At 44.8% G+C, this 22,261-nt stretch overlaps 1 protein-coding gene across 1 annotated transcript; it reads right to left on the bottom strand.

The window, feature by feature from the left end:
- Nucleotides 1-2,006: 2,006 nt before the first annotated feature.
- On the bottom strand, nucleotides 2,007-21,025 carry LOC126418050 (uncharacterized). Its single transcript, XM_050085167.1, has 4 exons — nucleotides 20,846-21,025; nucleotides 9,059-9,208; nucleotides 5,635-6,098; nucleotides 2,007-2,139 (listed from the first exon to the last, which is right to left on the bottom strand). Exons 1-4 carry the CDS (start codon nucleotides 21,023-21,025, stop codon nucleotides 2,007-2,009), a joined length of 927 nt encoding a protein of 308 aa, XP_049941124.1.
- Nucleotides 21,026-22,261: the final 1,236 nt, after the last annotated feature.

Genomic DNA, 22,261 nt, shown 5'->3' with positions numbered 1-22,261 from the left:
AGACGACAGTCCTTCCTCAAGGTGTCCAGTTGGCAGAATGTGGGCGGAGGAATATATTTAAGAGAGACTGCTGTAAACTGAACTTTTGTGCAAACAGTGGGAAGGTCATATAACTCTATGCATTCTCGTGTTGTAAGCTGGAACGATATGGACAAAGCGGCTAGTGTATGTGTATGGTTGAGTCAAGGCTGTAAACCTCCCCATGTTGCCCCCGCCCCCCCCCCCCTCCCTCTGGGCGCCAGGAAGTCGCCAGGTTCTTTTAGCAAGTGGCGAAACATATTTCATGGGTACAACTAACTGTCTGGAAAGCTTAACAGCCTTCTTTGAGAAATTGGAAATGGTCAGCCCAGAAATATTAAATCTCACTGTGAGTGAGGGACTATGATCCTGTATAGATAGATGTTTTTTGCCAAAACATGGATATGCTTATCATGAGAGCGACGTCTCCCTCGTCTAAAATCTTCTTTGTTTAGATAAGAGAGATTTGGAGTCGCTGATTCGCTGCTCTCGGTATATGCAAAGTGGAGGCTTGCTCTCCCTGCGTGGCAACCCCGGTGCTGTGCCTGGATTGGCTACCAGGCCAACAGAACAGTCAAGAGGGGAGATTCAATGAGCAGGGGATAGTTCTATTGGTTTGTGCAATGTGGCGGAGGTTTAGTTTTTGCTAACTGGGCTCTGCTGGTGGAGAAATTCAGGTCTTTCCCTTGTGGGTGAGACTTGTGGTCTGATCTTGTGGTGGACTAAGAGGCAGTGGCAGTTTGCAAATGTACCGACAGTGAAATTGCATATCATCTCAGAACTTTCGTGTGTCATAAGGGTGACGTTATTCGTTCTGAGTCGGCCATCTGACGTTTAACAATTCCAGCATGCACCGTTGCGCCTGTGAATCAAATTGGTCATTCCAGACCAGTGAACGGGTGCACCTCACACAATTCAGGGCCCTCACAGGGAAGTCTTCCATATTCTGATAATTAGAACGCCAGACCTCATAGTTTGCAAATTTTTGTGGATGCGTCAGAATATTACAATTGCCGCAGTGTACTGCTCCTCACCCACTGTGTGCTGTTTTCTGCTGTTGCCTGAATCAAGGTGAAAGAGTGAAATACTGCTGCATTGGCATAGGTTTGTTAAATGACATTCACTCCTCCCTGTCTTATGTTAGCCTTCGTTTGTGGTATACTTAGTCATAGTTTATTCCATTTGAATAGAGCTGGGCCTCACAGTGGATTCATGTAAACAAAGCCAGACTGAGTTGTAAAAGGGATTAATTCAGGGAGAATTTGTGTAGCTGCCACACTAATGTATTCCTTCCAATCAAACACCACTCCTTTTGTTATTTGTGTTTGTCATTTTGTGTAAGATTTACCAGCTAATTGTGGTTACAAAACTTTAATAAAACTTATCATCATTTGTAAATTTAAGTAAGCCACTGCCCATTCATGCTCCCACAAATATTCACTGTCTTTATTTTGTTGTGGTGGTACATGGGTACACCAGCAATTTAAGGTTCAATATCATTAAATTAATTAATCTGACTATTAATTTGAGTTCTGAAAGTGACCAGAGGCTTAGGCAACAAAAGTGCCATTGGTAAATTCACTGATTGATGTATATAAATGAAGGGCATAGCTCACGATTTGAAGTTTATTGAGTAGGTAATACTTTTCTTTACGTAAAAATAATAACATTTAGCATCACTAAGACATATATTTATGATTAAAGCAAGCGACGGCTAGCGAAGTGTCAAGTGGGTTACACGAGTTTGGGGTGGAAATCAGAAGTGCTGTCACAGATTGGACAGCACCAGTATTCACTTAAATGATTTAGCGAAAGTAAGAAAGCCGTATAACACCATCACAAGACGGGGATTCTGAAAAACCACTCCTGTCAAATACGAGTCCATCGTCTTACCGTACCTTTCTTCCTGTTGTAATTAAAGAATCATACAATCTGTTACTGTTGACGTCAGAAATGGAAAATCACAGAAATCACGGACAACAATAACATCAGCTGTGTACAAAGCGACCGACCCTTTCCCCCGAGTTCTGCATTCGAGTTGAAGGTGAGAGGGAGTCTTTTATTGCAATGTAACAGCAGAAGGCCGTGCGCTTGAATGTCGCCATGTACAGCCCTAGGAACCTGAAAGTAGAGGTCCACATTCCAAAATAGAGCTCACATTTGAAACCTTGTGATACACTATGCAGAGGGAAGATCTTCGCTGTAAAATGACTGATGAAAGTCAAAAACTGTCAGAACGCCATTGCGAAAATCGATAGGCTAAAATTTGTACGACGCTCACAGGAGTGTTCGCATGCTAAAACCAATCAAAATCTAGAGGTAACTTTAAAATCCTTCGAAACATGTTAATCTTCAAGGTCGGTAACAGCCCTTTAGAACCTTCTGCTATGTTCAAGCCACATGTTGCAATGTCGGTCACAAACCAGACATAGTGCTTCCTCGTGCGCACCTGTTTGTGACATTTGTATCTCTCGCTATTGTGGTTAAGTTTAGATTATAACGACTACTGAATATGGACGGCTCACATAAAACGTCATAAGAATAAACTCGTGATACTGCTTAGAGCGGTGAAAGCAACAACGCCAAGTGGAGCAGTGAAAAGAAGCTGCATGAAATCAGGGGTCAGAGTTCATCGCTACAAGAAGTACACGGGATTGCTTGGGCGGTGCAAACAATTTCGTTGCATGGGGCAACTTCTATAGAATGACGAGAGATAATGTTAGAGTCTAAATAAGTTGGTGTAAGCCTGATGAATGCTTGGATCCGTGGCGTTGATCATGATCAGATTGATGTTCCTTGCAGGTATTCTGCAGCTAATTTTCTGATGTTAATGGTCACCAGCATAACGGGAGCATGTGCCTATTAAAGCTATTCAGACTGTGGAAATCTTTTCTGTAGTGTATTAGCAAGCTGCCTACAGACCCACTGGTACGTCGAAAATCCAGTGATGTTTCAGCTTGAAGTCACAACGGGATCGTATCGAAAATGGCGAAGGCTACCTGCCGGATAATTTTTCCCAAATTAATATGCGTGAGAAGAAATGTATGAAAAATGCCCCTTCAGCATATAACACTTGTATGGTCTCCCCGGAAGACAGTAAGTAAAGGATGTCTTACGACAGTCTTACATGCAGCACGGTGCACTTCGCCACTTTGAGAAGTATTTTTTCTTGTCTGACGACTAAGTAGGAAAATAAACGTATGTAGTGAGAAAGGATATTCTAAGAAATCTTTTTGTATCTCATTTATTAAATTTTTATTCCACACACAATCAAATGAAATGCCATGAAGGAATTTTTAGGACTCAGTAGTCGTAAAATAGTACTTCATCGTATGTTCAAGGCCATCTAAGAGATTAAATATCGCATACGTACACTATTATTTGTGAAACATACGACATATAGAACGAAACAAATGACCATCAAGAAATTTATTCCACAGATTTGGAACAAGAAAATACACAAATGATTAGACTTATAAACCTGTAGATGTACTTTCACCGTGAGAATTCAGCACTATCTGAAGCCATCACATACTGCAATCAGAGCCTCTGGCAATCATGGCATGATATCAAAGTGGGCTTGTATATGCTGCTGGGGAACACACTTTCACAAGATTAGAAGGCGGAAACACAAAGCATATCAGTGACTACAGGAAGACCAGAACGAAAAAGTTGCCGCCGCTCATATCACAGGTACGTGCGATGGGCGCCCCGCCATGCAAAAGTGCAGGCCAGACAAACAGTGATACTCGTCGTTCTTCTAAGAAGCCCTGCACATTCCTCGCCACATGCGGCCGAGCATTTTCCTGCTGAAACAGGACATGTGTAGCTGCCTGTAGGAGGAGTCTCAGACTCTAAACTGAGGTAACGGTTGCTGTTCAGATTGCCCTCAATGAAAAGAAGGCGAAATCACGTTGTGGTCTATGTAGCCTCATACCATCACACTTGGTTTCTGTCCGTTATGCCACTCAACAACGCAGTGTGCCCTACGTCATTCACCACGTTAGTGTCCAACACGTATGCGATCATCTGTGTAGGAATAATTGACACGGGACTCGTCCGAAAATCCTATGTTTTCCCATACAGCACACCAGCGGCGGCGTTTATTTACCCACTGTGGTCCGAAGTTTGGTGATTTATCATTAATACAAACCGACGCAGTGGCATGTATATCACCAGTGCAGCCCACAGCAGAACCGTCGACGCAGATATTTGCACACCTGTTGCAGTGCTCCTACCTTGAGTCAACACTGTGGGATGTTTTGTCGGCCTATAGTGTGCCAGCATTCCCGATCTCTGGTCGTGCTGAATGGTAAAGTACCAGCTCGTCATTGTGTACGACACTCGTCTACCGACTGATTCCACTCACTAATCACTGTCACAGTGGAGTGCCTTGTAGGAGTCGCAGTTCACGGTACGAAAAATCTGTTTCCTGGACATCAATCGATCCGCCCCTTTGAAATTTACCCACGTGCTGACGTCGACGAGGCCTACTGGCGCTTGCTTGCACGTTTCCATTTAATTTGATGGCTGTGCACCTACTGAGCTTAGGGTAAAGGCGCTCATATACATGCTGATTGCTCTGGTAAACCGCCAGCTGAATGGGTCAGCCCTGACCCGCTCGCCGGTGTGCGGGCGATGCGCTCGTGGTCTGGTCTGCGGGCCCTACCTTCTTTCCCCACTACCTGCCAGCCTCCACTCCGTCCTAACAGGTAGGTCTGGTCAGAGAAGCGCTAGTGTCCACCCACAGTCGCACGGATCTCGAATGTGGTTGATGAGCAGGTTGGCGAACCAGTCAGGCTTTTCCGGTTTCACAAAAGAGGCCGATGCTGGGCCAATGTGCGCCCCATCTCTTTTCAATCTCAATCATTTATTTCGGTTTCACTGGTCTACACATCCTCCGATTTTGGAGTGATTCGGCCCATTCCTTCCAAAGAGTTCCAAGACTGACAAGCGACGTCAGTAGAGCAACTACGGTGGCAGCTTGAATAACAACTCTAAGCAACACAGGTGCATTACACAAGTCAGCTGTCAGCAGACAGCGTAAGTAGTGGACGTGCTGCCCTAGTTTCCCAATGTTGTCAACAATCATAATGAAGCAACATCTCTGAATCAAGAGAAAAGTGAGTGAAAAAGTTGTCCCACACACTTTGACTCCCAAACAAGAACAAAGGTTGAGGACGTCCACCGACACTTGATAGAAATACAAAACGCGGAACATTCTTATCTGGAAAAAATCGTCAAGGGTGACGAGACTTTGTGTTATCAGTACGAAGCACCAGATGGCGGAAATTCTCACGAGGGGTCAACATAAGCGACATTCAAGTCACAGTTGAACAGTATCCCAAAGAAAGATTTTTTTATGACGGTTTCACATGGTCGTATAAACGTTCTCAGCGTTGTACTCGAATGCGGTGAGACTACCTCGAACAGGTGAAGCATTAAAACGACCATTTTCAGTTGTCGGTTTTTTTTGTAAAAGCCAGTCTCGAAACTTTTTGGATTCATGGAGGGTACAATGAAACTAGTAAATACACGTGCGCACACCAGCCGGAATTCATGGTGACAGCACTTTAATGAAAAAGTATTATGCCTCCAGCAGCGAAAAATACTTACTGATGATGATGATGACGTACGTTTACGACGAATTGCATGTATAGCAGCTTTCCTGGACTATCGTTATGCTCAGTGAGTGGAGCAGCAGTTCGTTTAATTGATTGAATAGCTACTTCTTCTCTTTTCTGTCCAGGCACGTCAGTAGGAAAGCTCGCCTTTCTCTCGGTAGACGCGCCCGTTCTCCCGAGCACTGCAAGGTAGTCGTTGAGGACGTGCAACTCGGCCGTCACCAGCAGCGACAGCTTGTAGAAGGAGGTGTCCAGCAGCAAGGGGAGCTGCTGCGACATGGTGCCGCACAGCGCCTGCACCACGAACACCGTCTCGTAGGCCGGCGACTGCTCGGGTTGCCAGATGGGCATCGGCGGCCGGCGGTCGCCCTCCTCTGAGTCAGGAAAGTCATCAGTCGTTTTGTGGTGCAGCAGCGGGGCGCTGACCCACAAACAAACCAGTGCCACCACGAATGTCTGAAAACGAAAATTCACGCTCTTGGCGTTATTCTTTCTTTATTATGTGTATTATCTTTCTTTTTTCAACTTCCGATCGGTTGCGCGATGGAAACCACCGAGAAAAGCAAAAATGTTTCACTTGCAACATTTAGCTACAGCCTCCCTGTACAGAGTTGCTGCTCAACTTAGACATTTGTCGTAATGTGGTATCAACATTCTAATACCCTCTCCATAGAAGGCAGCAGCCTGTGATTTCCGTCGATTCCCTATGCTGGTCTGCAGCTCGTTGTCTGTGCCAAAATGCTGTTCTCATAGCCAGCCGTTCATATGAGCGAACAGACGAAAATCAGAGGGAGCCGAGACCGGGCTGCCGAGAATATTCGTGAAAAAGGAAACACATGACAGTTATGTCATGTCGGCTGTATGAAATCAGGCGAAAATTCTCAGCAGGGCTTCATACTTGGAGGGGATACTCTATTTCCTAAGCATCTTTATGTGCCCACTGTGGTCTCAGAACTGAAAATTGCGACGTGATGCGACAGACGAGCATTCCGAGACTCACATTATCTGCGCAAAGCTTATCCCGATTCTTATTGTGGTTTTAATCTCGCGACCCATCGAAGGTTGAAAAAAAAAAAAATACAGCCCAGGTATGTTCTTTTTTCAAGGAGATACAAAGTATTCTAAATAAGTAGAGGTATTAAACTTCGAAGTGTATCTGTCAGGTATTCGACAGCTATAAAATCAGTTTATCACATTCACTACAGTAAAACGCAGACAGGAACAGCAATGTGGTCACTTTCCTGCCGTTAATTCGAATTCCTTACACGAGTTTTCATCTTTTGATGACTTTATCAGACGATGAAGGACAGCAGCATCTACAAACAATCCAAGAGCGATGCTCAGATTTTCTCCTATATCACCTATACGGATTAGGTACAGCAAAGGGCATGTGAGACTTTGGCGGGGGACGCTGGACGTCACTTCTGTTTTAGTTGACGACTTTCCGTCAGTTACTACGTGCTCTGACTCTGACCTCTCTGACTGGAAATCACGAATCCATTCGCGCAACTGAAATGATACTCGACAGAAACGCAGTTTGATTAGAAGCCCCTTGTGAGAAACAGTGTCAAAAGCAAATCTAGAAATACAGAATCAGTCTGAGATCCCCTATCGATAGCACTCATTACATCGTGTAAACAAAGAACTAGTTGCATTCCACAAGAACGATATTTTCTGAATCCTTGCTGACTATATCTCAGAATATCCATGACGTACCGTGGTGCCATTAGAGTTCCCACAGCCACTTCCAGCCATTCCATGAAGTCATACCTTTACTTATCCCCAGACGGCAGGCAAAGATATGAAGAGGTTACAATACGGCAATCTTTCCTGTGGCGTTCAAACTTGGTCTACCAGAACCTTGACAAATACTGGTCCTACCCTCACATTAACTTGCACTCCAATATTGGGTCATTGTCACATCCGAATGACCCATAAAAACTGGATATTGCACGATTCGTCCAGCCGGCCCTAAGGACACGCACAATGAGACCCTTTCAAACGTGTTAGGTGCTGATAACATCGTCTCGTACAAGTACGCAGCATTTTCGTGTCCTTTTCAGTGACCATTCAACATCCGATGCTGCTTACACCCCTTATATATCGTACCAGACCTTGTAAAAACACTAAAACTGGATAACAATAATGTACTCTGGTGGGTGTTCTACCCGTCAAAAGAATGTCAACTTTATTCATTTACATAGCAACCGATGATGTGTACAGTAAGAAGTTATATCGACACACAATTTCTGGGTGATTCACTTTTTTTGTCAGACAGTGTATTTGGAAACAGCTCTATTAAAACGTTATTAAGTGTTCTATTTTAGCTGGAGAAACATATTTTTCTATATCTAGGAGATCGTTGTCCACAATACCGAATACAGTGGCGAATCACTACTGGTTGCAATGAATAATATTAATCTAGGAAAGCAATGTATCAAACAAACTTAAAGCATTAATTATTAAACAAATTGTTTCTTTAAGTGTCAGTTTATGTCTTACATGTATGCAAGGAAAAAATCGCAACATTTCTGGGACATCCTGTATATCGCGGAGTTTTTCTTACAACCTCGACCTGCCATTCCTGTTCAAACGGGCGAGTCAGGAAGAATATTTCATCTTTCCTCATGCAGATGATCAGCTGACCAGATTATGCCATGTTGTACAAAATGGCCTTTTTGTAAGAGAGTGCATGTGTAAGGACTTGGCTGTGCGCAGACAAGTAAAGCATAGGCCTGGCGGACAGTTTATTCACAGACATAACGCAGTTGCCATAATCACTGGACGAGAACAACTTCATATTGTCACACATCTGGTTTATTTTCTGAATTTTCGCAACAATCCTTACAATGGAAGTTCTCTGATTGGTTTATCTCTACAAAAGAAAATGGGAAATAAGGGGTGAAGCGTACCTTATAAGGAGCTTTTGAATGTCATGTTAAGAGCACCATGCGTTTGCTCCTGCATGCGGGCAACCTGACTGTCAGAAATCAAATTTGATCCAAAACGCATGTTTCTCTCTTCTCATTATCGAAAAGTCGTAAGATCTCCTCCTTTCTAGTAAATCACACAATGACTATTTGGGGCGTACATCACTCCTGCCAATCAGTCATCTCCTAGCGATGGAGACGGTGTAGAACTTCGAAAGCTCTAATTTCTACTTACATGTGATGCGACCTGAACAAGAGAATTTTACACAGCTAAAATCGTGTTTCGTGCATTCGACGACTTCGGTTATGAACTGATCATTTACAACTGTCAATACGTAATCACAGTTGCAGCTTATTTACTAGGCTGTTGGAAAATGTGCGCGTAGATTGACTATACAATGGGATCCAATGGGTAATACGAAATTAAGTGATTGGCTCTAAATAATCTTTACTAGTACCATAGGTCGGCGTCACTGTTTTCCAAACCTGTAAGATGCGGTAGATAGTGGTGGCGCGGCGTTGATAGAAGTCGCGGACGCGATGATTGGCCTGTGTTCTCCCGTAGGTCTTCCTGGTGTCCGCCAATTGCTTCACAAGTTCTTGGATAGTTCTCCTCTGCAGAATGAAGAAGGCAACCTGCGGCAACGCAGAGATATACACTTTTAACAAACAATATTCTGGTAGATTCTCATCATGTCACTGACATCGGTAGTAGGACTTACTATGGCTGAATATGAAATACGCAAGGAGCAATGTGACACTTTATTCGAGAATGTAATGCCATTACAGAACCGTCCTCACACAAGTTAAATAAAAGAGTATGAAAGATGTTCCTCTCCTTTTTTATGTCATTAAAGTTGTTTTTGCAACTGAGGAATAGCTACTGGAGTTGTTGCACTGCCCGAAAAGTGATACCAAAGCATGCAGCTCACACTGAGCCGAAATCTGCAGGGATGGAGGCGACGTAAGGGACAGTTATAGCTCTATACTAATAAATGGACAGCAAAATTGCGTAAGAACAGGACAACCAGTCAAAAATGAACATAATTTTTGGCAATTATGGCTAATATATATAAAAACGTCTTGCCTGTAAAATCCTCTTCCCATTACAGAAACAGAATTTCGTCAAGATTCTGCGAACTCACAGTGCCTTCCCGACGTTTTAACTGCGAAATCAATGAGACACTGGTCGCTTTCTGTCTGTTGCTGCTAAATTGACTGGAGTCCACAGTGAAATACTACAGCCGGCTGCAGGCTATTAATTGGGTACATGAGCCAACTTATAAACATATGATCGGCGGTATTTCGGACAAAAGATAGTCTGGCGTTATTCTGTTTTGGAATGTATTGTCAGAAAGTCGTCTACTGTAGAATACTCGTTAGATCCCCTCAAATATTGTCCGTATGCGATGCAGGCGCTCAGCAAATACCCCGTCAAGAGCTATGATTTCTAGTGATAAGTTGATTCACAATCCACAGCCACTGTGATCTTGAGTTAGCATTGCTGTCTCAAAAACGGAAAGTCGAACCAAGTCCCTCACAGACTTGTGTGACAGTTTTAAATGCGGTATTGCAGTGTGTACCTTATATAACACATGGAGACAGGTGGAAGGAAAGTAATGGCAACCTACCAGAACTCTGATATGAAGTAGCGACTGGAAAGTCTGTGCATCAGCTTTAGGCACTGCTAGCGGTCAGCATCTGACTGCTCTACGCTGAAATTTTTGAAAGGAAGTTCTGAGGAAACAATACTGAAGTCAAGTAATTAGATATTTACTGTCACCGATTAAATACAGCTGCACAAGAAGTATGCAGGCGGCGCAGAAGTCTACACAGACAAGAAAAAAAGCCGTCAGTTTTTTGGGCTATGAACACGACTTTCCCGGAGGTGACATAGGCGCCCAATCAAGTTCCACACATTTAGGAGTGGAGCACAGAGCTACATGACGTGCAGAGCTCTGCTTCACGTTCTTCAAAGAGGGAGGATGCCTTGTCAACAACTATCACCTGTGTGGTGCTTGAGCAAATGGAGAGCTGACTGTTGTTATTTCTCCCTGAATGAAGTGAAGAGGCCTCTAGTGTGCCTTTGTTTGTAGACCAAGAGTCTAGTGAAAGTGCTGTGCTATGAATTTACACAAGTTAAAACTAGCAACCCTACACTCACGGCTTGCCTAATGGATCCGTGTCACCGGAAATCTCGTCGTGACCAATAAAGACTGTTGGCTTGGCATGGCAACCGACTACAGGAGCACCAGTCTGGATGGAAGGTCATACTGTTCCCGGGATGCAATAAACTCTGTCAGATCAGGACCGAGAGTGTCTACGTTTCTGCTGTATGCATGCGCTCTTCTAATTTCGGCTCTCGGTTTCCCTTGTTACCGCGGGCGGGTGTTGTGGTCAGGCGTAACTATATCACAAGAAATGATTCGAAATCGCGATAATGATCAGATCCCAGCTGCACAATGTATGGGTAACAACGAAAATTTGAGCCAGACCGAGACTCGAACCTGGATTTTCTGCTTCACGTAGGAACTGACGGCTAATCCCAAACTTCCATACGTCGTCTTTCCTGCGCCAAATTGTGTAATTTCCATACAGGGAAGGACATTTTTACTGAAAGTCGCTGCCTGGTATCGGCGGATAAATACGATGTTGCAATGCCTGTGTTGTTAAGAAGAACGATGCATTAATCCGTCGTTTCTATCGACGACCTAGTCATGGCAAAATCAACTATTTTGAAAGTTTTGGACTAAATAAAACAACATATTCAGGTGCTTCGCAAATTAAACCACGAAGATTACGCAGCTCGCCAAACTACTTTTTTATGATTTGATAGAGGCTTCACACAACGAGCTCCTCTTGGATCACATTTTGTTCACCGATGAGGCCAATCTGCGTAAACTGCCACATACGGGCTAACAAGCCACGTCTCGCCATCACTGAATGGCAAAGAGACACCAAATGTTTATGTGTGGCTCAGACTGATAATTATCGGTCCTTCAGTTTTGCAGAACACACAGATACAGCGAGCATTTGCCTTTAAATGCGGAAGAAATTCATGTAAAAACAGCTCCAGCAAGAAGTCATTTTCGACACTGTTGTGCTCAAACAGTTTCGAGCACCCTTCATAACAAGAGACTGCATAGATCGAAGCAGATAGGTCGGCAGAGGTTCGGCAAGACTACGGTCATTTGAGCATCGAGTTCATATCCTTCGTTTCGGGTGCATAAAGTCAAGTGTGCAGAACAAGGGTACAGAATCTCCAGGATATAGAATTCTAATCTGGGCTGCACCGTGGGCTCTCTCAGAAGATGTGGTTGAGGATGTAGGTTTTTTTTGTTCACGTGCTTCTGCAAAGAAGTGAACTATACGTGTGTATTATACTGTGTAGACTATTGGTTAGAAAATTAATCGTAGTTTCTGTTTTTGCGTAAGTCTTGTGAATATCCTTGTGTAGGGCGGCTTCCTAGTGTAAATTTTCCCGTCACCAAAATCTTCGCCACACCACTAGGTTCCAGTTTTGTGCCGGTAGACAGCACACAGTTTAGATCAGCGCATTCTACTTTGAATGTTTATCTCGTGCAGTAACTTTTCGGTGAACAGAATTTCTGATAACAGGTATCTATAAATACACTACTGACCATTAAAACTGCTACACCACGAAGATGACGCGCTACAGACGTGAAATTTAACCGACAGGAAGAAGATGCTGTGATATGCAAATGATTAGCTTTTCAGAGCATTCACACAAGCTTGGCACCGGTGGCGACACCTACAACGTGCTGACATGAGGAACGTTTCCAACCGATTTCTCATACACAAACAGCAGTTGACTGGCGTTGCTTGGTGAAACGTTGTTGTGATGCTTCGTGTAAGGAGGAGAAATGCGTACCATCACGTTTCCGACTGTGATAAAGGTCGGAATGTAGCTTATCGCGATTGCGGTTTATCGTATCGCGACATTGCTCTTCGCGTTGGTCGAGATCCAATGACTGTTAGCAGAATATGGAATCGGTGGGTTCAGGAGGGAAATACGGAACGCCGTGCTGGATCCCAACAGCCTCGTATCACTAGCAGTCGAGACGACAGGCGTCTTATCCGCATGGCTGTAACGGATCGTGCAGCCACGTCTCGATCCCTGAGTCAACAGATGGGGACGTTTGCAAGACAACTACCATCTGCATGAACAGTTCGACGACGTTTGCAGCAGCAGGGACTATCAGCTCGGAGACCATGGCTGCGGATACCCTTGACGCTGCATCACAGACAGGAGCGCCTGCGATGGTGTACCCAACGACGAACTTGGGTGCACGAATGGCAAGACGTCATTTTTTCGGATGAATCCAAGTTCTATTTACTGCATCATGATGGTCCCATCCGGGTTTGGCGACATCGCGGTGAACGCACATTGGACTCGTGTATTCGTCATCGCCATGCTGGCTTATCACCCGGCGTGATGGTATGGTGTGCCATTGTTTACACGTCTCGGTCACCTCTTGTTCGCATTGACGGCAATTTGAACAGTGGACGTTACATTTCAGATGTGTTACGACCCGTGGCTCTACCCTTCATTCGATCCCTGCCAAACCCTACATTTGAGCAGGATAATGCACGACCGCATGTTAGAGGTCCTGTACGGGCCTTTCTGGATACAGAAAATGTTCGACTGCTGCCCTGGCCAGCATATTCTCCAGATCACTCACCAATTGAAAACGTCTGGTCAATGGTGGCCGAGCAACTGGCTCGTCACAATACGCCAGTCACTACTCTTGATGAACTGTGGTATCGTGTTGAAGCTGCATGGGCAGCTGACCTGTACACGCCATCCAAGCTCTGTTTGACTCAATGCCCAGGCGTATCAAGGCCGTTATTACGGCCGGAAGTGGTTGTTCTGGGTACGGATTTCTCAGGATCTGGACACCCAAATTGCCTGAAAATGTGATCATATGTCAGTTCTAGTAAAATATATTTGCCCAACGAATACCCATTTATCATCTGCATTTCTTCTTGGTGTAGCAATTTTAATGGCCAGTAGTGTACATCAACTTCAGCAGAGAAATTTAATTATGCTTGCTACCTCAGAGTACAATGAGAAATCTGCACAGCAACTTTTAGTGTTACTTTATTCTACTTGATATATTTTCAGATTCATTAGCGCCATCTGAGACCTTACATCTATTTTATACACAGTACGATACGTCTCGAGACTGTGCTTGTTATGAGCGGATACAAGGATAGTTGGCTGCTGTCTGTAAACAGCTGGAAGCTGCGTTGGCTACCGTCGACAAGCTTCTAGGTAATGCTCAAAGTTGCGGTGATTTGGGCGCCTGTGACGAGACGTGCGACACCTTTGGTGTCACTGGAATCCCCTGCTGAGACGGACGTCGCTGCGGCTTTGATACGCTACATCTGACAGGTCGATCCTCACTCCAGAGTGGGTGGCAGACAGTGGTGGGTTCGCGTGTCACTAGGCGGATGGCGAGAGAGGGAGCAGGCCGTGCAGCTGGCTCCCTACGTCTTAGCAACAGGTACGAGGTGCTACCCAGCATTGATGATAACTCTGAGCCAGGATGGGATGTCTCTCCTGTTGGGCCAAAGGTCGATTTTCCTGCCCAGTCCGGACAAGTATAACGGGTGGTTATGCTAGTCATTGAGAGCTCCAATGTTAAGTGGGTGACGGAGCCGCTCAGGGAGATACACTACGTGATCAAAATTATCCGGACACCTGACTGAAAATGACTTATAAGTTCGTGGCGCTCTCTATCGGTATTGCTGGAATTCAATGTGGTGTTGGCCCATCCTTAGCCTTGATAACAGCTTCCATTCTCGCAGGCATACGTTCAATGAGATGGCAGCCCATTCTTCACGGAGTGCTGCACTGAGGAGTGGTTTCGATGTCAGTCGGTGAGGCCTGGCACGAAGACGGCGTTCCAAAACATCCCAAAGGTGTACTACAAGATTCAGATCAGCACTCTGTGCAGGCCAGTACATTACAGGGATGTTATTGTAGTGCAACCACTCCGCCACAGGTGCTCCATCGTGCTGAAAGATGCCAACCCCATCCCTGAAATGATTTTCAACAGTGGGAAGCAAGAAGGTACTTAAAACATCAATGTTGGCCTGTGCTGTGACAGTGCCACACAAAACAACAAGGGGTGCAAGCCCCCTCCATGAAAAACACGACTACACCATAACACCACGGCCTCCGAATTTTACTGTTGGCACTACACACGCTGGCAGATGAGGTTCGCCAGCCATTCGCCATACCCACACCCTGCCATCTGATGGCCACATTGTGTACCGTCATTCGTTACTTCACACGCCGTTTTCCACTGTTCAATCGTCCAATGTTTACGCTTCTTACCCCAAGCCAGACGTCGCTTGGCATTTACCGGCGTGATGTGTAGCTTATGAGAGCCGCTCGACCATGAAATTCAAGTATTCTCACCTCCCGCCTACATGTCATAGTACTTACAGTGGATCCTGATGCAGTTTGGAATTCCTGTGTGATGGTCTGGATAGATGTCTGCCTATTACGCACTAGGACCCTCTTCAACTGTCGGTGGTCTCTGTGAGTCAGCAGACGAGGTCGGCCTGTACGCTTTTCTGCTGTACGTGTCCCTTCACTTTTCCACTTTACTATCACATCGGAAACACTGGACCTAGGGATATTTAGGAGTGTGGAAGTGTCGCGTATAGACGTATGACGGAAGTGACACTCACCTGACCACGTTCGAAGTCCGTGAGCTCCGCGGAGCGCACCATTCTGCTCTCTCACGATGTCTAATGACTACCGAGGTCGCAGATATGGAGGACCTGGCAGTAGGTGGCAGCACAATGCACCTAATATGAAAACCGTATATTGTTGGGGGTGTCTGGATACTTTTGGTCACTTAGTGTAGCAGGCAAGGCGGGAATGAATTCCAGTATGCATTCAGTATGTTTGCCGGGAGGCCTCATCTGTGATGTGGGGGAGGCCATGCAAGCGGCTATCGAACGCACTGGGTGGAACCGGCTCCATGTAGTGGCACATATCGGCACGAATGACGCCTGTGCTTGGGTTCTGAGGCCTTCCTCGACTCATTTCGGTAGCTGAAGAATTTAATGAAGTCAAGTAGCAACGAACGCAGAGTGCACGCCAAACTGTCCATTTGTAGCATCGAACTCAGCTTTGACCGCGGTCCTCTGTTTTGGAGCAAAGTGGAAAGTCTAAACTAGAGGCTCAGACGACTTTCCGATGGTATCGGATGCGAATTTCTCGACCTCCGCTATAGGGTGCAGAATTGTAGGGTTCCCCTTAATAGGTCAGACGTGGATTACACACAAGAAGCGCCTACCAGGGTAGTGGTGCGCATGTGGCGTGCACATGGGGCTTTTTTATGTTAAAGAAACGTTCCGTCGAGATCACAGACGATTTGCCTGATAAATCATACAAAGCGACCTAGAGAATCTTGGTCCTCGCAGATCAGAGATCGAAAAGGTTAATATGATTTTAGTAAACTTCAGGAACATCCAAGGAAAGATCTCCGAATTAGTATCGCTTACTGAAGGTTATAATAAACAGATAGTATTGGGAACAGAAATCTGGCTGAGACCAGACGTCAATGACAACGAAATCCGAAGTTCAGATTGGAATGTTTATCATAAGGATATTTTAGTCGCCAATTGTGGCGGCGTGTTTATTGCAGTAAAATATTCGATAAAATCTAGCGAGATTAACACGGATTTCGACTGTGAATAAATCTGTGTGAAATAAAGTGTCAAAGAACGGTCAAAAATGGTGATCGGATGCTTTTATAGACTACCTCGATCAGGAATTGTAGTTTTAGAGCGCTTCAGACAGAGCTTGTAGAATATCATTAGTAATTTTTCTGATCATGCCGTTGTAATAGAGGGTGACCTCAACTTGCCAGGTATAGATTGGGAGCGTTATTCATCAAAACTGGTGAAAGAGACAGGGATTCATGTGCCATTGTTCTGGATGTCTTGTCCGAAAATTACCTTGAGCAGATAGTAAGAGAACCTCCTGGCAACAAACAGACCTGAACTTATCGAATCAGTTAACGTAGAGGAAGGTATCAGCGATCATAAGGCTGTGACAGCATCTATGACGACGGGTCCTACAAGGAATGTTAAGAAAGGTAGGAAGATATATTTGCCCAGCAAGGATGACAGGATGATAATTTCAGAATATCTCTGCATGAGGACGAAGATGTATACAACAAACGGAAAAAAAATTCAAAGGTATCGCTCAATATGCTCTAGACAAGTATTTTTCGAGTAAGGTTTTAAGGGATGGGAAAGATCCACCATGGTTTGATAGCCGTGTTAGAAAAGCGCTACGTAAAGAAAGAGCACTTAATCTCAGATTCAAGAGAAGTAAAAACCTAGCTGACAAACAAACGCTGAAAGAAGTGAAAATGAGATTAAGGAGAGCAATGAGAGAAGCTTTCAATGATTTTGAAAGTAAGACATTGTCAACCGACGTGAGTAAAAACCCTAAGAGATTTTGGTGGTTTGTAAATTTTGTAAGTAGGTCAAAATCTTCTCTCAGCGACCACATCTAACCGAAACGTAAGATAACAGAGAGAAGGTCGAAATACTGAATTCGGTCTTCCGAAGTTGTTTCACCTCGGAAGATTGTAGCTCTGTCCCTCCTTTCAATCGTTGTACGAACATCGAAATGACAGATATTGAGATAACGGACCGCGGAATTGAAAAGCAGCTACCGTGGCTTAGAAGTGGAAAGGTTTCAGGACCAGATGGGATACTTATAAGATTCTATAAAGATTCTGGGAAAGAACTTGCTCCCTTCTAGGAGTAATTTATCGTAGATCGCTTGAGCAACGACAGGTATCTAACAACTGGACAAAAGCCCAGGTCATTCCCGTTTTTAAGCAAGGCCGTAAGACAGATCCACACAATTATAGACCTATATCGTTGACATTAATCTGGTGTAGCATTATGGAACCTGTTTTATGTTCACGAACTATGACGTATTTGGAAAATGAACGTCTCCTCTATAAAAATCAACACAGATTCCGCAAAAAGAGATTCTGCAAAACTCAACTCGCTCTGTTCCTCCATGAGATCCAGAGCGCAGCGGACAACGGCGCTCAAGTTAATGCCGTGTTCATTGATTTCAGTAAGGCATATGACACCGTCCCGCTTTGCCGTTTAATGAAAAAATACGAGCAGACCTTGATTGCATTCAAGACCTTTTTGCAGACAAAATTCAACACGTCGCTCTTATCGGAACTAAATAGACTGATGTAAAAGTAATATCCGGAGTACCACAGGGAAGTGTGATAGGACCGTTGCTGTTTACAATAGACACGGTGAGTCCCTAACTAATACTACCAAGAATAACTCCGAAAGTATGATAGGAGCTGAAAAATTTATGGGACAAATGTTGCATGGGAAACGGGGCCATCATATGACGTTGGTTCTTTGTTGTAGGCGAGGTCGCGTCAGGGATGTGAAGGTCAACTTTGTTTTTTTAAATGAGATACTATAGTTTGGTACTTATTTTCTGATAGACGCTATCGAGACGAATCCAATGATGTGTAACAGTAAGGTCTTTGATGGTCAACGAAGGTCAAAAATATGGCATGAACGTCCATTTACGGAAGGTATTCGAAGTGATGATCATTGGTATCAACGCAGTGCTGCAATCTTCTTATCATGGTTCGAGTTGTATTCCTCATCACATCGGCACTTACCAAAGCACACGCTCCGACAATTCTCTCTCGTATATCGTACAAACAGTAAACGCCATTCGACGGTTTCGCAATACAACACTATCATGAACGGTAAGACTAGTATCGTCGAATCAAACGAATGTGAAAGATGTATTCCTTCGAAGAACAAGTCGATATGCTCCTCATTTACGGAAAATGCCAACGAAATTCAGTGAGAGCTAGAGACTTATACGCTGAAAGATATCCTCAACGTACTCTCCCTACACGTCGTACATTTAAATATGTGCATGATAAATTGAGAACAACTGGATCTTTAACACATCGGAAACATATCCGGCAAAGGCAAGTTACTAACGAGGAAACGGAAATTGGTACTCTTGCCACTGTGGTTCGAGATCCTTGTGTTAGTTCGCGTCAAATAGCAAGGGAACCTGGCATGAGCCAGAGTAGTGTCGTTCGTGTTCTGCATCGCTATAAATATCATCCTTAGCATTTCAGTTCCCAGAAAGAATTAACTGGCACGGATTGAATTCTGCCGATGGGCTCAACTTCAGATTCAGAGGGATGACACATTTATTAATTTGATTTTATTTACTGGCGAGGCCACGTTCACGAACCATGGAAATGTTAACTTGCATAACACGCATTATTGGGCAACTGAAAATCATATTGTCTGCGGCAAATTGCACAACAAAAACCGTGGTCGGTGGATGTATGGTGTGGGATTCTGGAGGACAGAATTATAGGCCCCTATTTCATCGAAGGAAGTTTTAATGGTAGAAAGTACACACATACCTGCAAGAAACATTAGGTCTTTTATTGAAAGAAATAACTTTAGAACAAGGAACAGAATGTGGTATCAACACGAAGGTGGTCCGGCACATTTTTCGCTGATGACTAGAAATGAGTTGCAGAGACAATCCCCAAATCGTTGGATTGGATTGGACGTGGAGGAGATGTGTCGTGGCAGGCTCGCTCGCTAGACTTGACGCTTCTGGATTTTTTCTTGTGGGGATTCGTAAAAGACATTGTTTAGAAAGACATTCCAACTACACCTGAAGATACGCGAGGCAGAATTGTCAGGGCATGTGCTTCGATAAGTGCCGATGTGAGAAGGAATACCACTCAATCCACGATAAGAAGATTGCAGCACTGCATTGATGCCACAGGTCATCACTTAATGGATCTTCATGCCACCTTTGTGACCTTCGTTGACCTTCAAATACCTTACTGTTGCACATCACTGATTCGTATCGATTGCCGCTATCAGAATATGAGAACCAAACATTAGCATCCCATTAAAAAAAAAGATGACTATATCTCTGAAGCGACCCCACCTAGCAACAAAAAACCAACGTCATATTATGGTCCCCGTCGTCCCATGCAACAATTGTACCACAAAGTTTTCAGCTCCTATTATACTTTAGGAGTTATTCTTGGTGGCAATAGTTAGTGACTCACCCTGTATACAAATGATCTAGTAGAAAGCGTCGCATGCTCCTTAAGGCTATTCACAGATGATGGCAGTTGTCTATACCAAAGTAGCAACGCTAGAAGATAGTGAGAATCTGCGGAACGACCTGTAGAGAACTGATGAATGGTGAAGGCTCTGGCAATTCGCACTGAACCTAAATAAATGTAACATATTGCGCATCCAGAGAAAAAGAAATCCACTACTGTACAGCTACACTATTGATGACAAACAGCTCGAGACAGCGTCTGCCGTAAAATATCTAGGCGTAACTACTCAGAGCGACCTTAAGTGCAATAACCGTGTAAAACAGATGGTGAGAAAAGCAGCCACCAGACTCAGATTCATTGGAAGAATCATATGGAAATGTAAATCATCCACGAAAGAAGTGACTTATAAGGGGCTTGTTCGCCTGATTCTTAAGTATTGTTCGTGTACCTGGGATCCATATCAGATAGGACTGATAGAGAAGACAGAGAAGATCCAACGAAGAGCGGCGCGATTCGTCACGGAATCTCCTAGCTGGCGAGAGAGCATCAAAGAGACGCTAAACAACCTCCACTGGCAGGCGTTACAAGAGAGGCCTTGTATATCACGGAGAGATTGGAATTTCGGAACAGCACTTTTCAGGAGGAGGCGGAAACATATTAATTCCCCCCACATACATCTCGCGTATTGAGCAAGAGGAGAAAATTCGAGAAATTAGAGCCAGTACAGAGGTATACCAACAATCGTTCTTCCCACGCACTATTCGCAAGTGGAACAGGGTTGGAGGGATCATATATGGGTACCGAAAGTACCCTCCGCCACGCACCAATAGGTGGCTTGCGGAGTGTGATGTAGATGTAGATAGATAGAGCAGTGCTTCGAAATGGACTGCAGCCATGTTGAAGTGTGACGGAAATGTGTACATAGATTGGCAATATACCTGCGTATTGTGTAGATGCATTCATTATTTCGTACAAATGGACCGAGAATTAATGACCAGCCTATATGTGTAGTGTTAGAGTTGTTTAAGGCGTCAATGAAAATTTATTCATTGAGACGGTGACGGCGGACGCTCGTTTTTGATTTTCCTCCGTCCTCTTAGAGAGCGTTTACCTTCACTATAATGGCAGACAGCCGAAGCACAGTGTAGGCGTAGTCGGCGAGCGCGGTCAGCTCCTCGAGGGTGTTCAGGCACAGCTTGCCCGCGCTGGTGACCGCCACGAATCCCACCATGGCCAAGCAGAACCAGCCGCGCGACACCGGCGCGCCCCACAACCCCAGCAGTCGCATCATGGCGGCGTTGGGGCTCACCAGATCCTGGACGTCTCCCAGGGTGGCCACCGACTGGCTGCGTCCTGAGCAAATCAACCAGGATGATTTTTCCCATTGAGTGTATCAATTTTTGTTACAGGCATTGGCTAATAGAGCAAGAAATGAACTCCGCTATCTTTCCATTCGAGCCATTCGAATAACTAGCGGAATCGTTCAACCCGTTACTGCCTCTCTGCTTCTCTTAAAATTTCCACAGACAATGTCCTACCGCCAGTGCAATCCAGCATCTTGTTTGAACAATGCACGAGATGGAAATGTGGCTCCCTTCAGTATAGTGAAAAGTGGAATTTCTTAAACTCTACTTAGAGTATTGGTGGCAGTTGAACAAGTGGGTAACAAAATACCTCTTGACCTGTCTCGCTGTAAATAGACCACCCACTGCAAATCTCAGTCTGCAACTCCATCTCATATCCCCCTACACTGCGGGGTGTTGGTCAGTCATGCAGCACTGGTCTAGTTGAGGCCAAGCCTGAGCCATATCTACACTTTCCTTCTTCTCAGAAGACTTATGATGAACTGTTAGCAGAACAACACTACTATTAAGGACAGGGAGGCGGGGCACAGTATACGAGGGTTGTCGAGAAAGTAAGATCCGATTGGTCGCGAAATGGACACCAGAGTGAAAACCCGATGAAGGTTTGCACAGATGTGTTGGGTAGTGTCTATAGTATGGCCGTCGATCGCATCAAGACGCTCTTTTCAGTTGTGAGCGCACTGTGAGCGAGTAAAGGTGCCTAGAACAACGAAGTCTCCCGCCAAATAGGAGGGCCTGCTGAGAGGCTTCGCATTAATGAATGCGGCCCACCTAACACAACTGCCACGCACTTCCTGCTTCATGGCAATTCTCAGCCGCACTCTGCAAGGGCAGCGAAGACGTTCCTGCAGCCTTTTCGGTGGGAAGTGTTCGATCACCCACAACACAGTCCTAATTGACTCGTCCTGAGTATCATCTCTGTGCACATCAAACGCTGGATACGAAGACAACACTTGGGCACAGACTACACGCTATAGACAAGCATAGAGAATTATCGGAATCTTCTATGACGATGGTGTTGGAAATTTGGTGTAACGCTCCGACAAATGTCTAACAAGGGGAGGCCGCCAATTGTGAAATTCAGATTCGATTCATACTGCGCATAATAAATGCTCATGGCCAGAGGTGTAATGTGGCAAAGCACCAAGATGCACTTCTCAGCC

The sequence above is a fragment of the Schistocerca serialis genome, chromosome 1 (assembly GCF_023864345.2).
Source record: "Schistocerca serialis cubense isolate TAMUIC-IGC-003099 chromosome 1, iqSchSeri2.2, whole genome shotgun sequence".
In the NCBI taxonomy this organism is placed as follows: Eukaryota; Metazoa; Arthropoda; class Insecta; order Orthoptera; family Acrididae; genus Schistocerca; species Schistocerca serialis.
This window is presented reverse-complemented; position numbering and strand designations above follow the sequence as displayed.

Excerpts from the sequence above, each read along its gene's own strand:
- LOC126418050 (XM_050085167.1), bottom strand. The coding sequence starts at position 21,025 with ATGATGCGACTGCTGGGGTTGTGGGGCGCGCCGGTGTCGCGCGGCTGG. Across the intron at positions 9,209-20,845 it reads TGTCTGCCATTATAGTGAAG|GTTGCCTTCTTCATTCTGCA; the intron begins GTAAACGCTCTC and ends GCGTTGCCGCAG. Across the intron at positions 6,099-9,058 it reads CTATCTACCGCATCTTACAG|ACATTCGTGGTGGCACTGGT; the intron begins GTTTGGAAAACA and ends TTTCGTTTTCAG.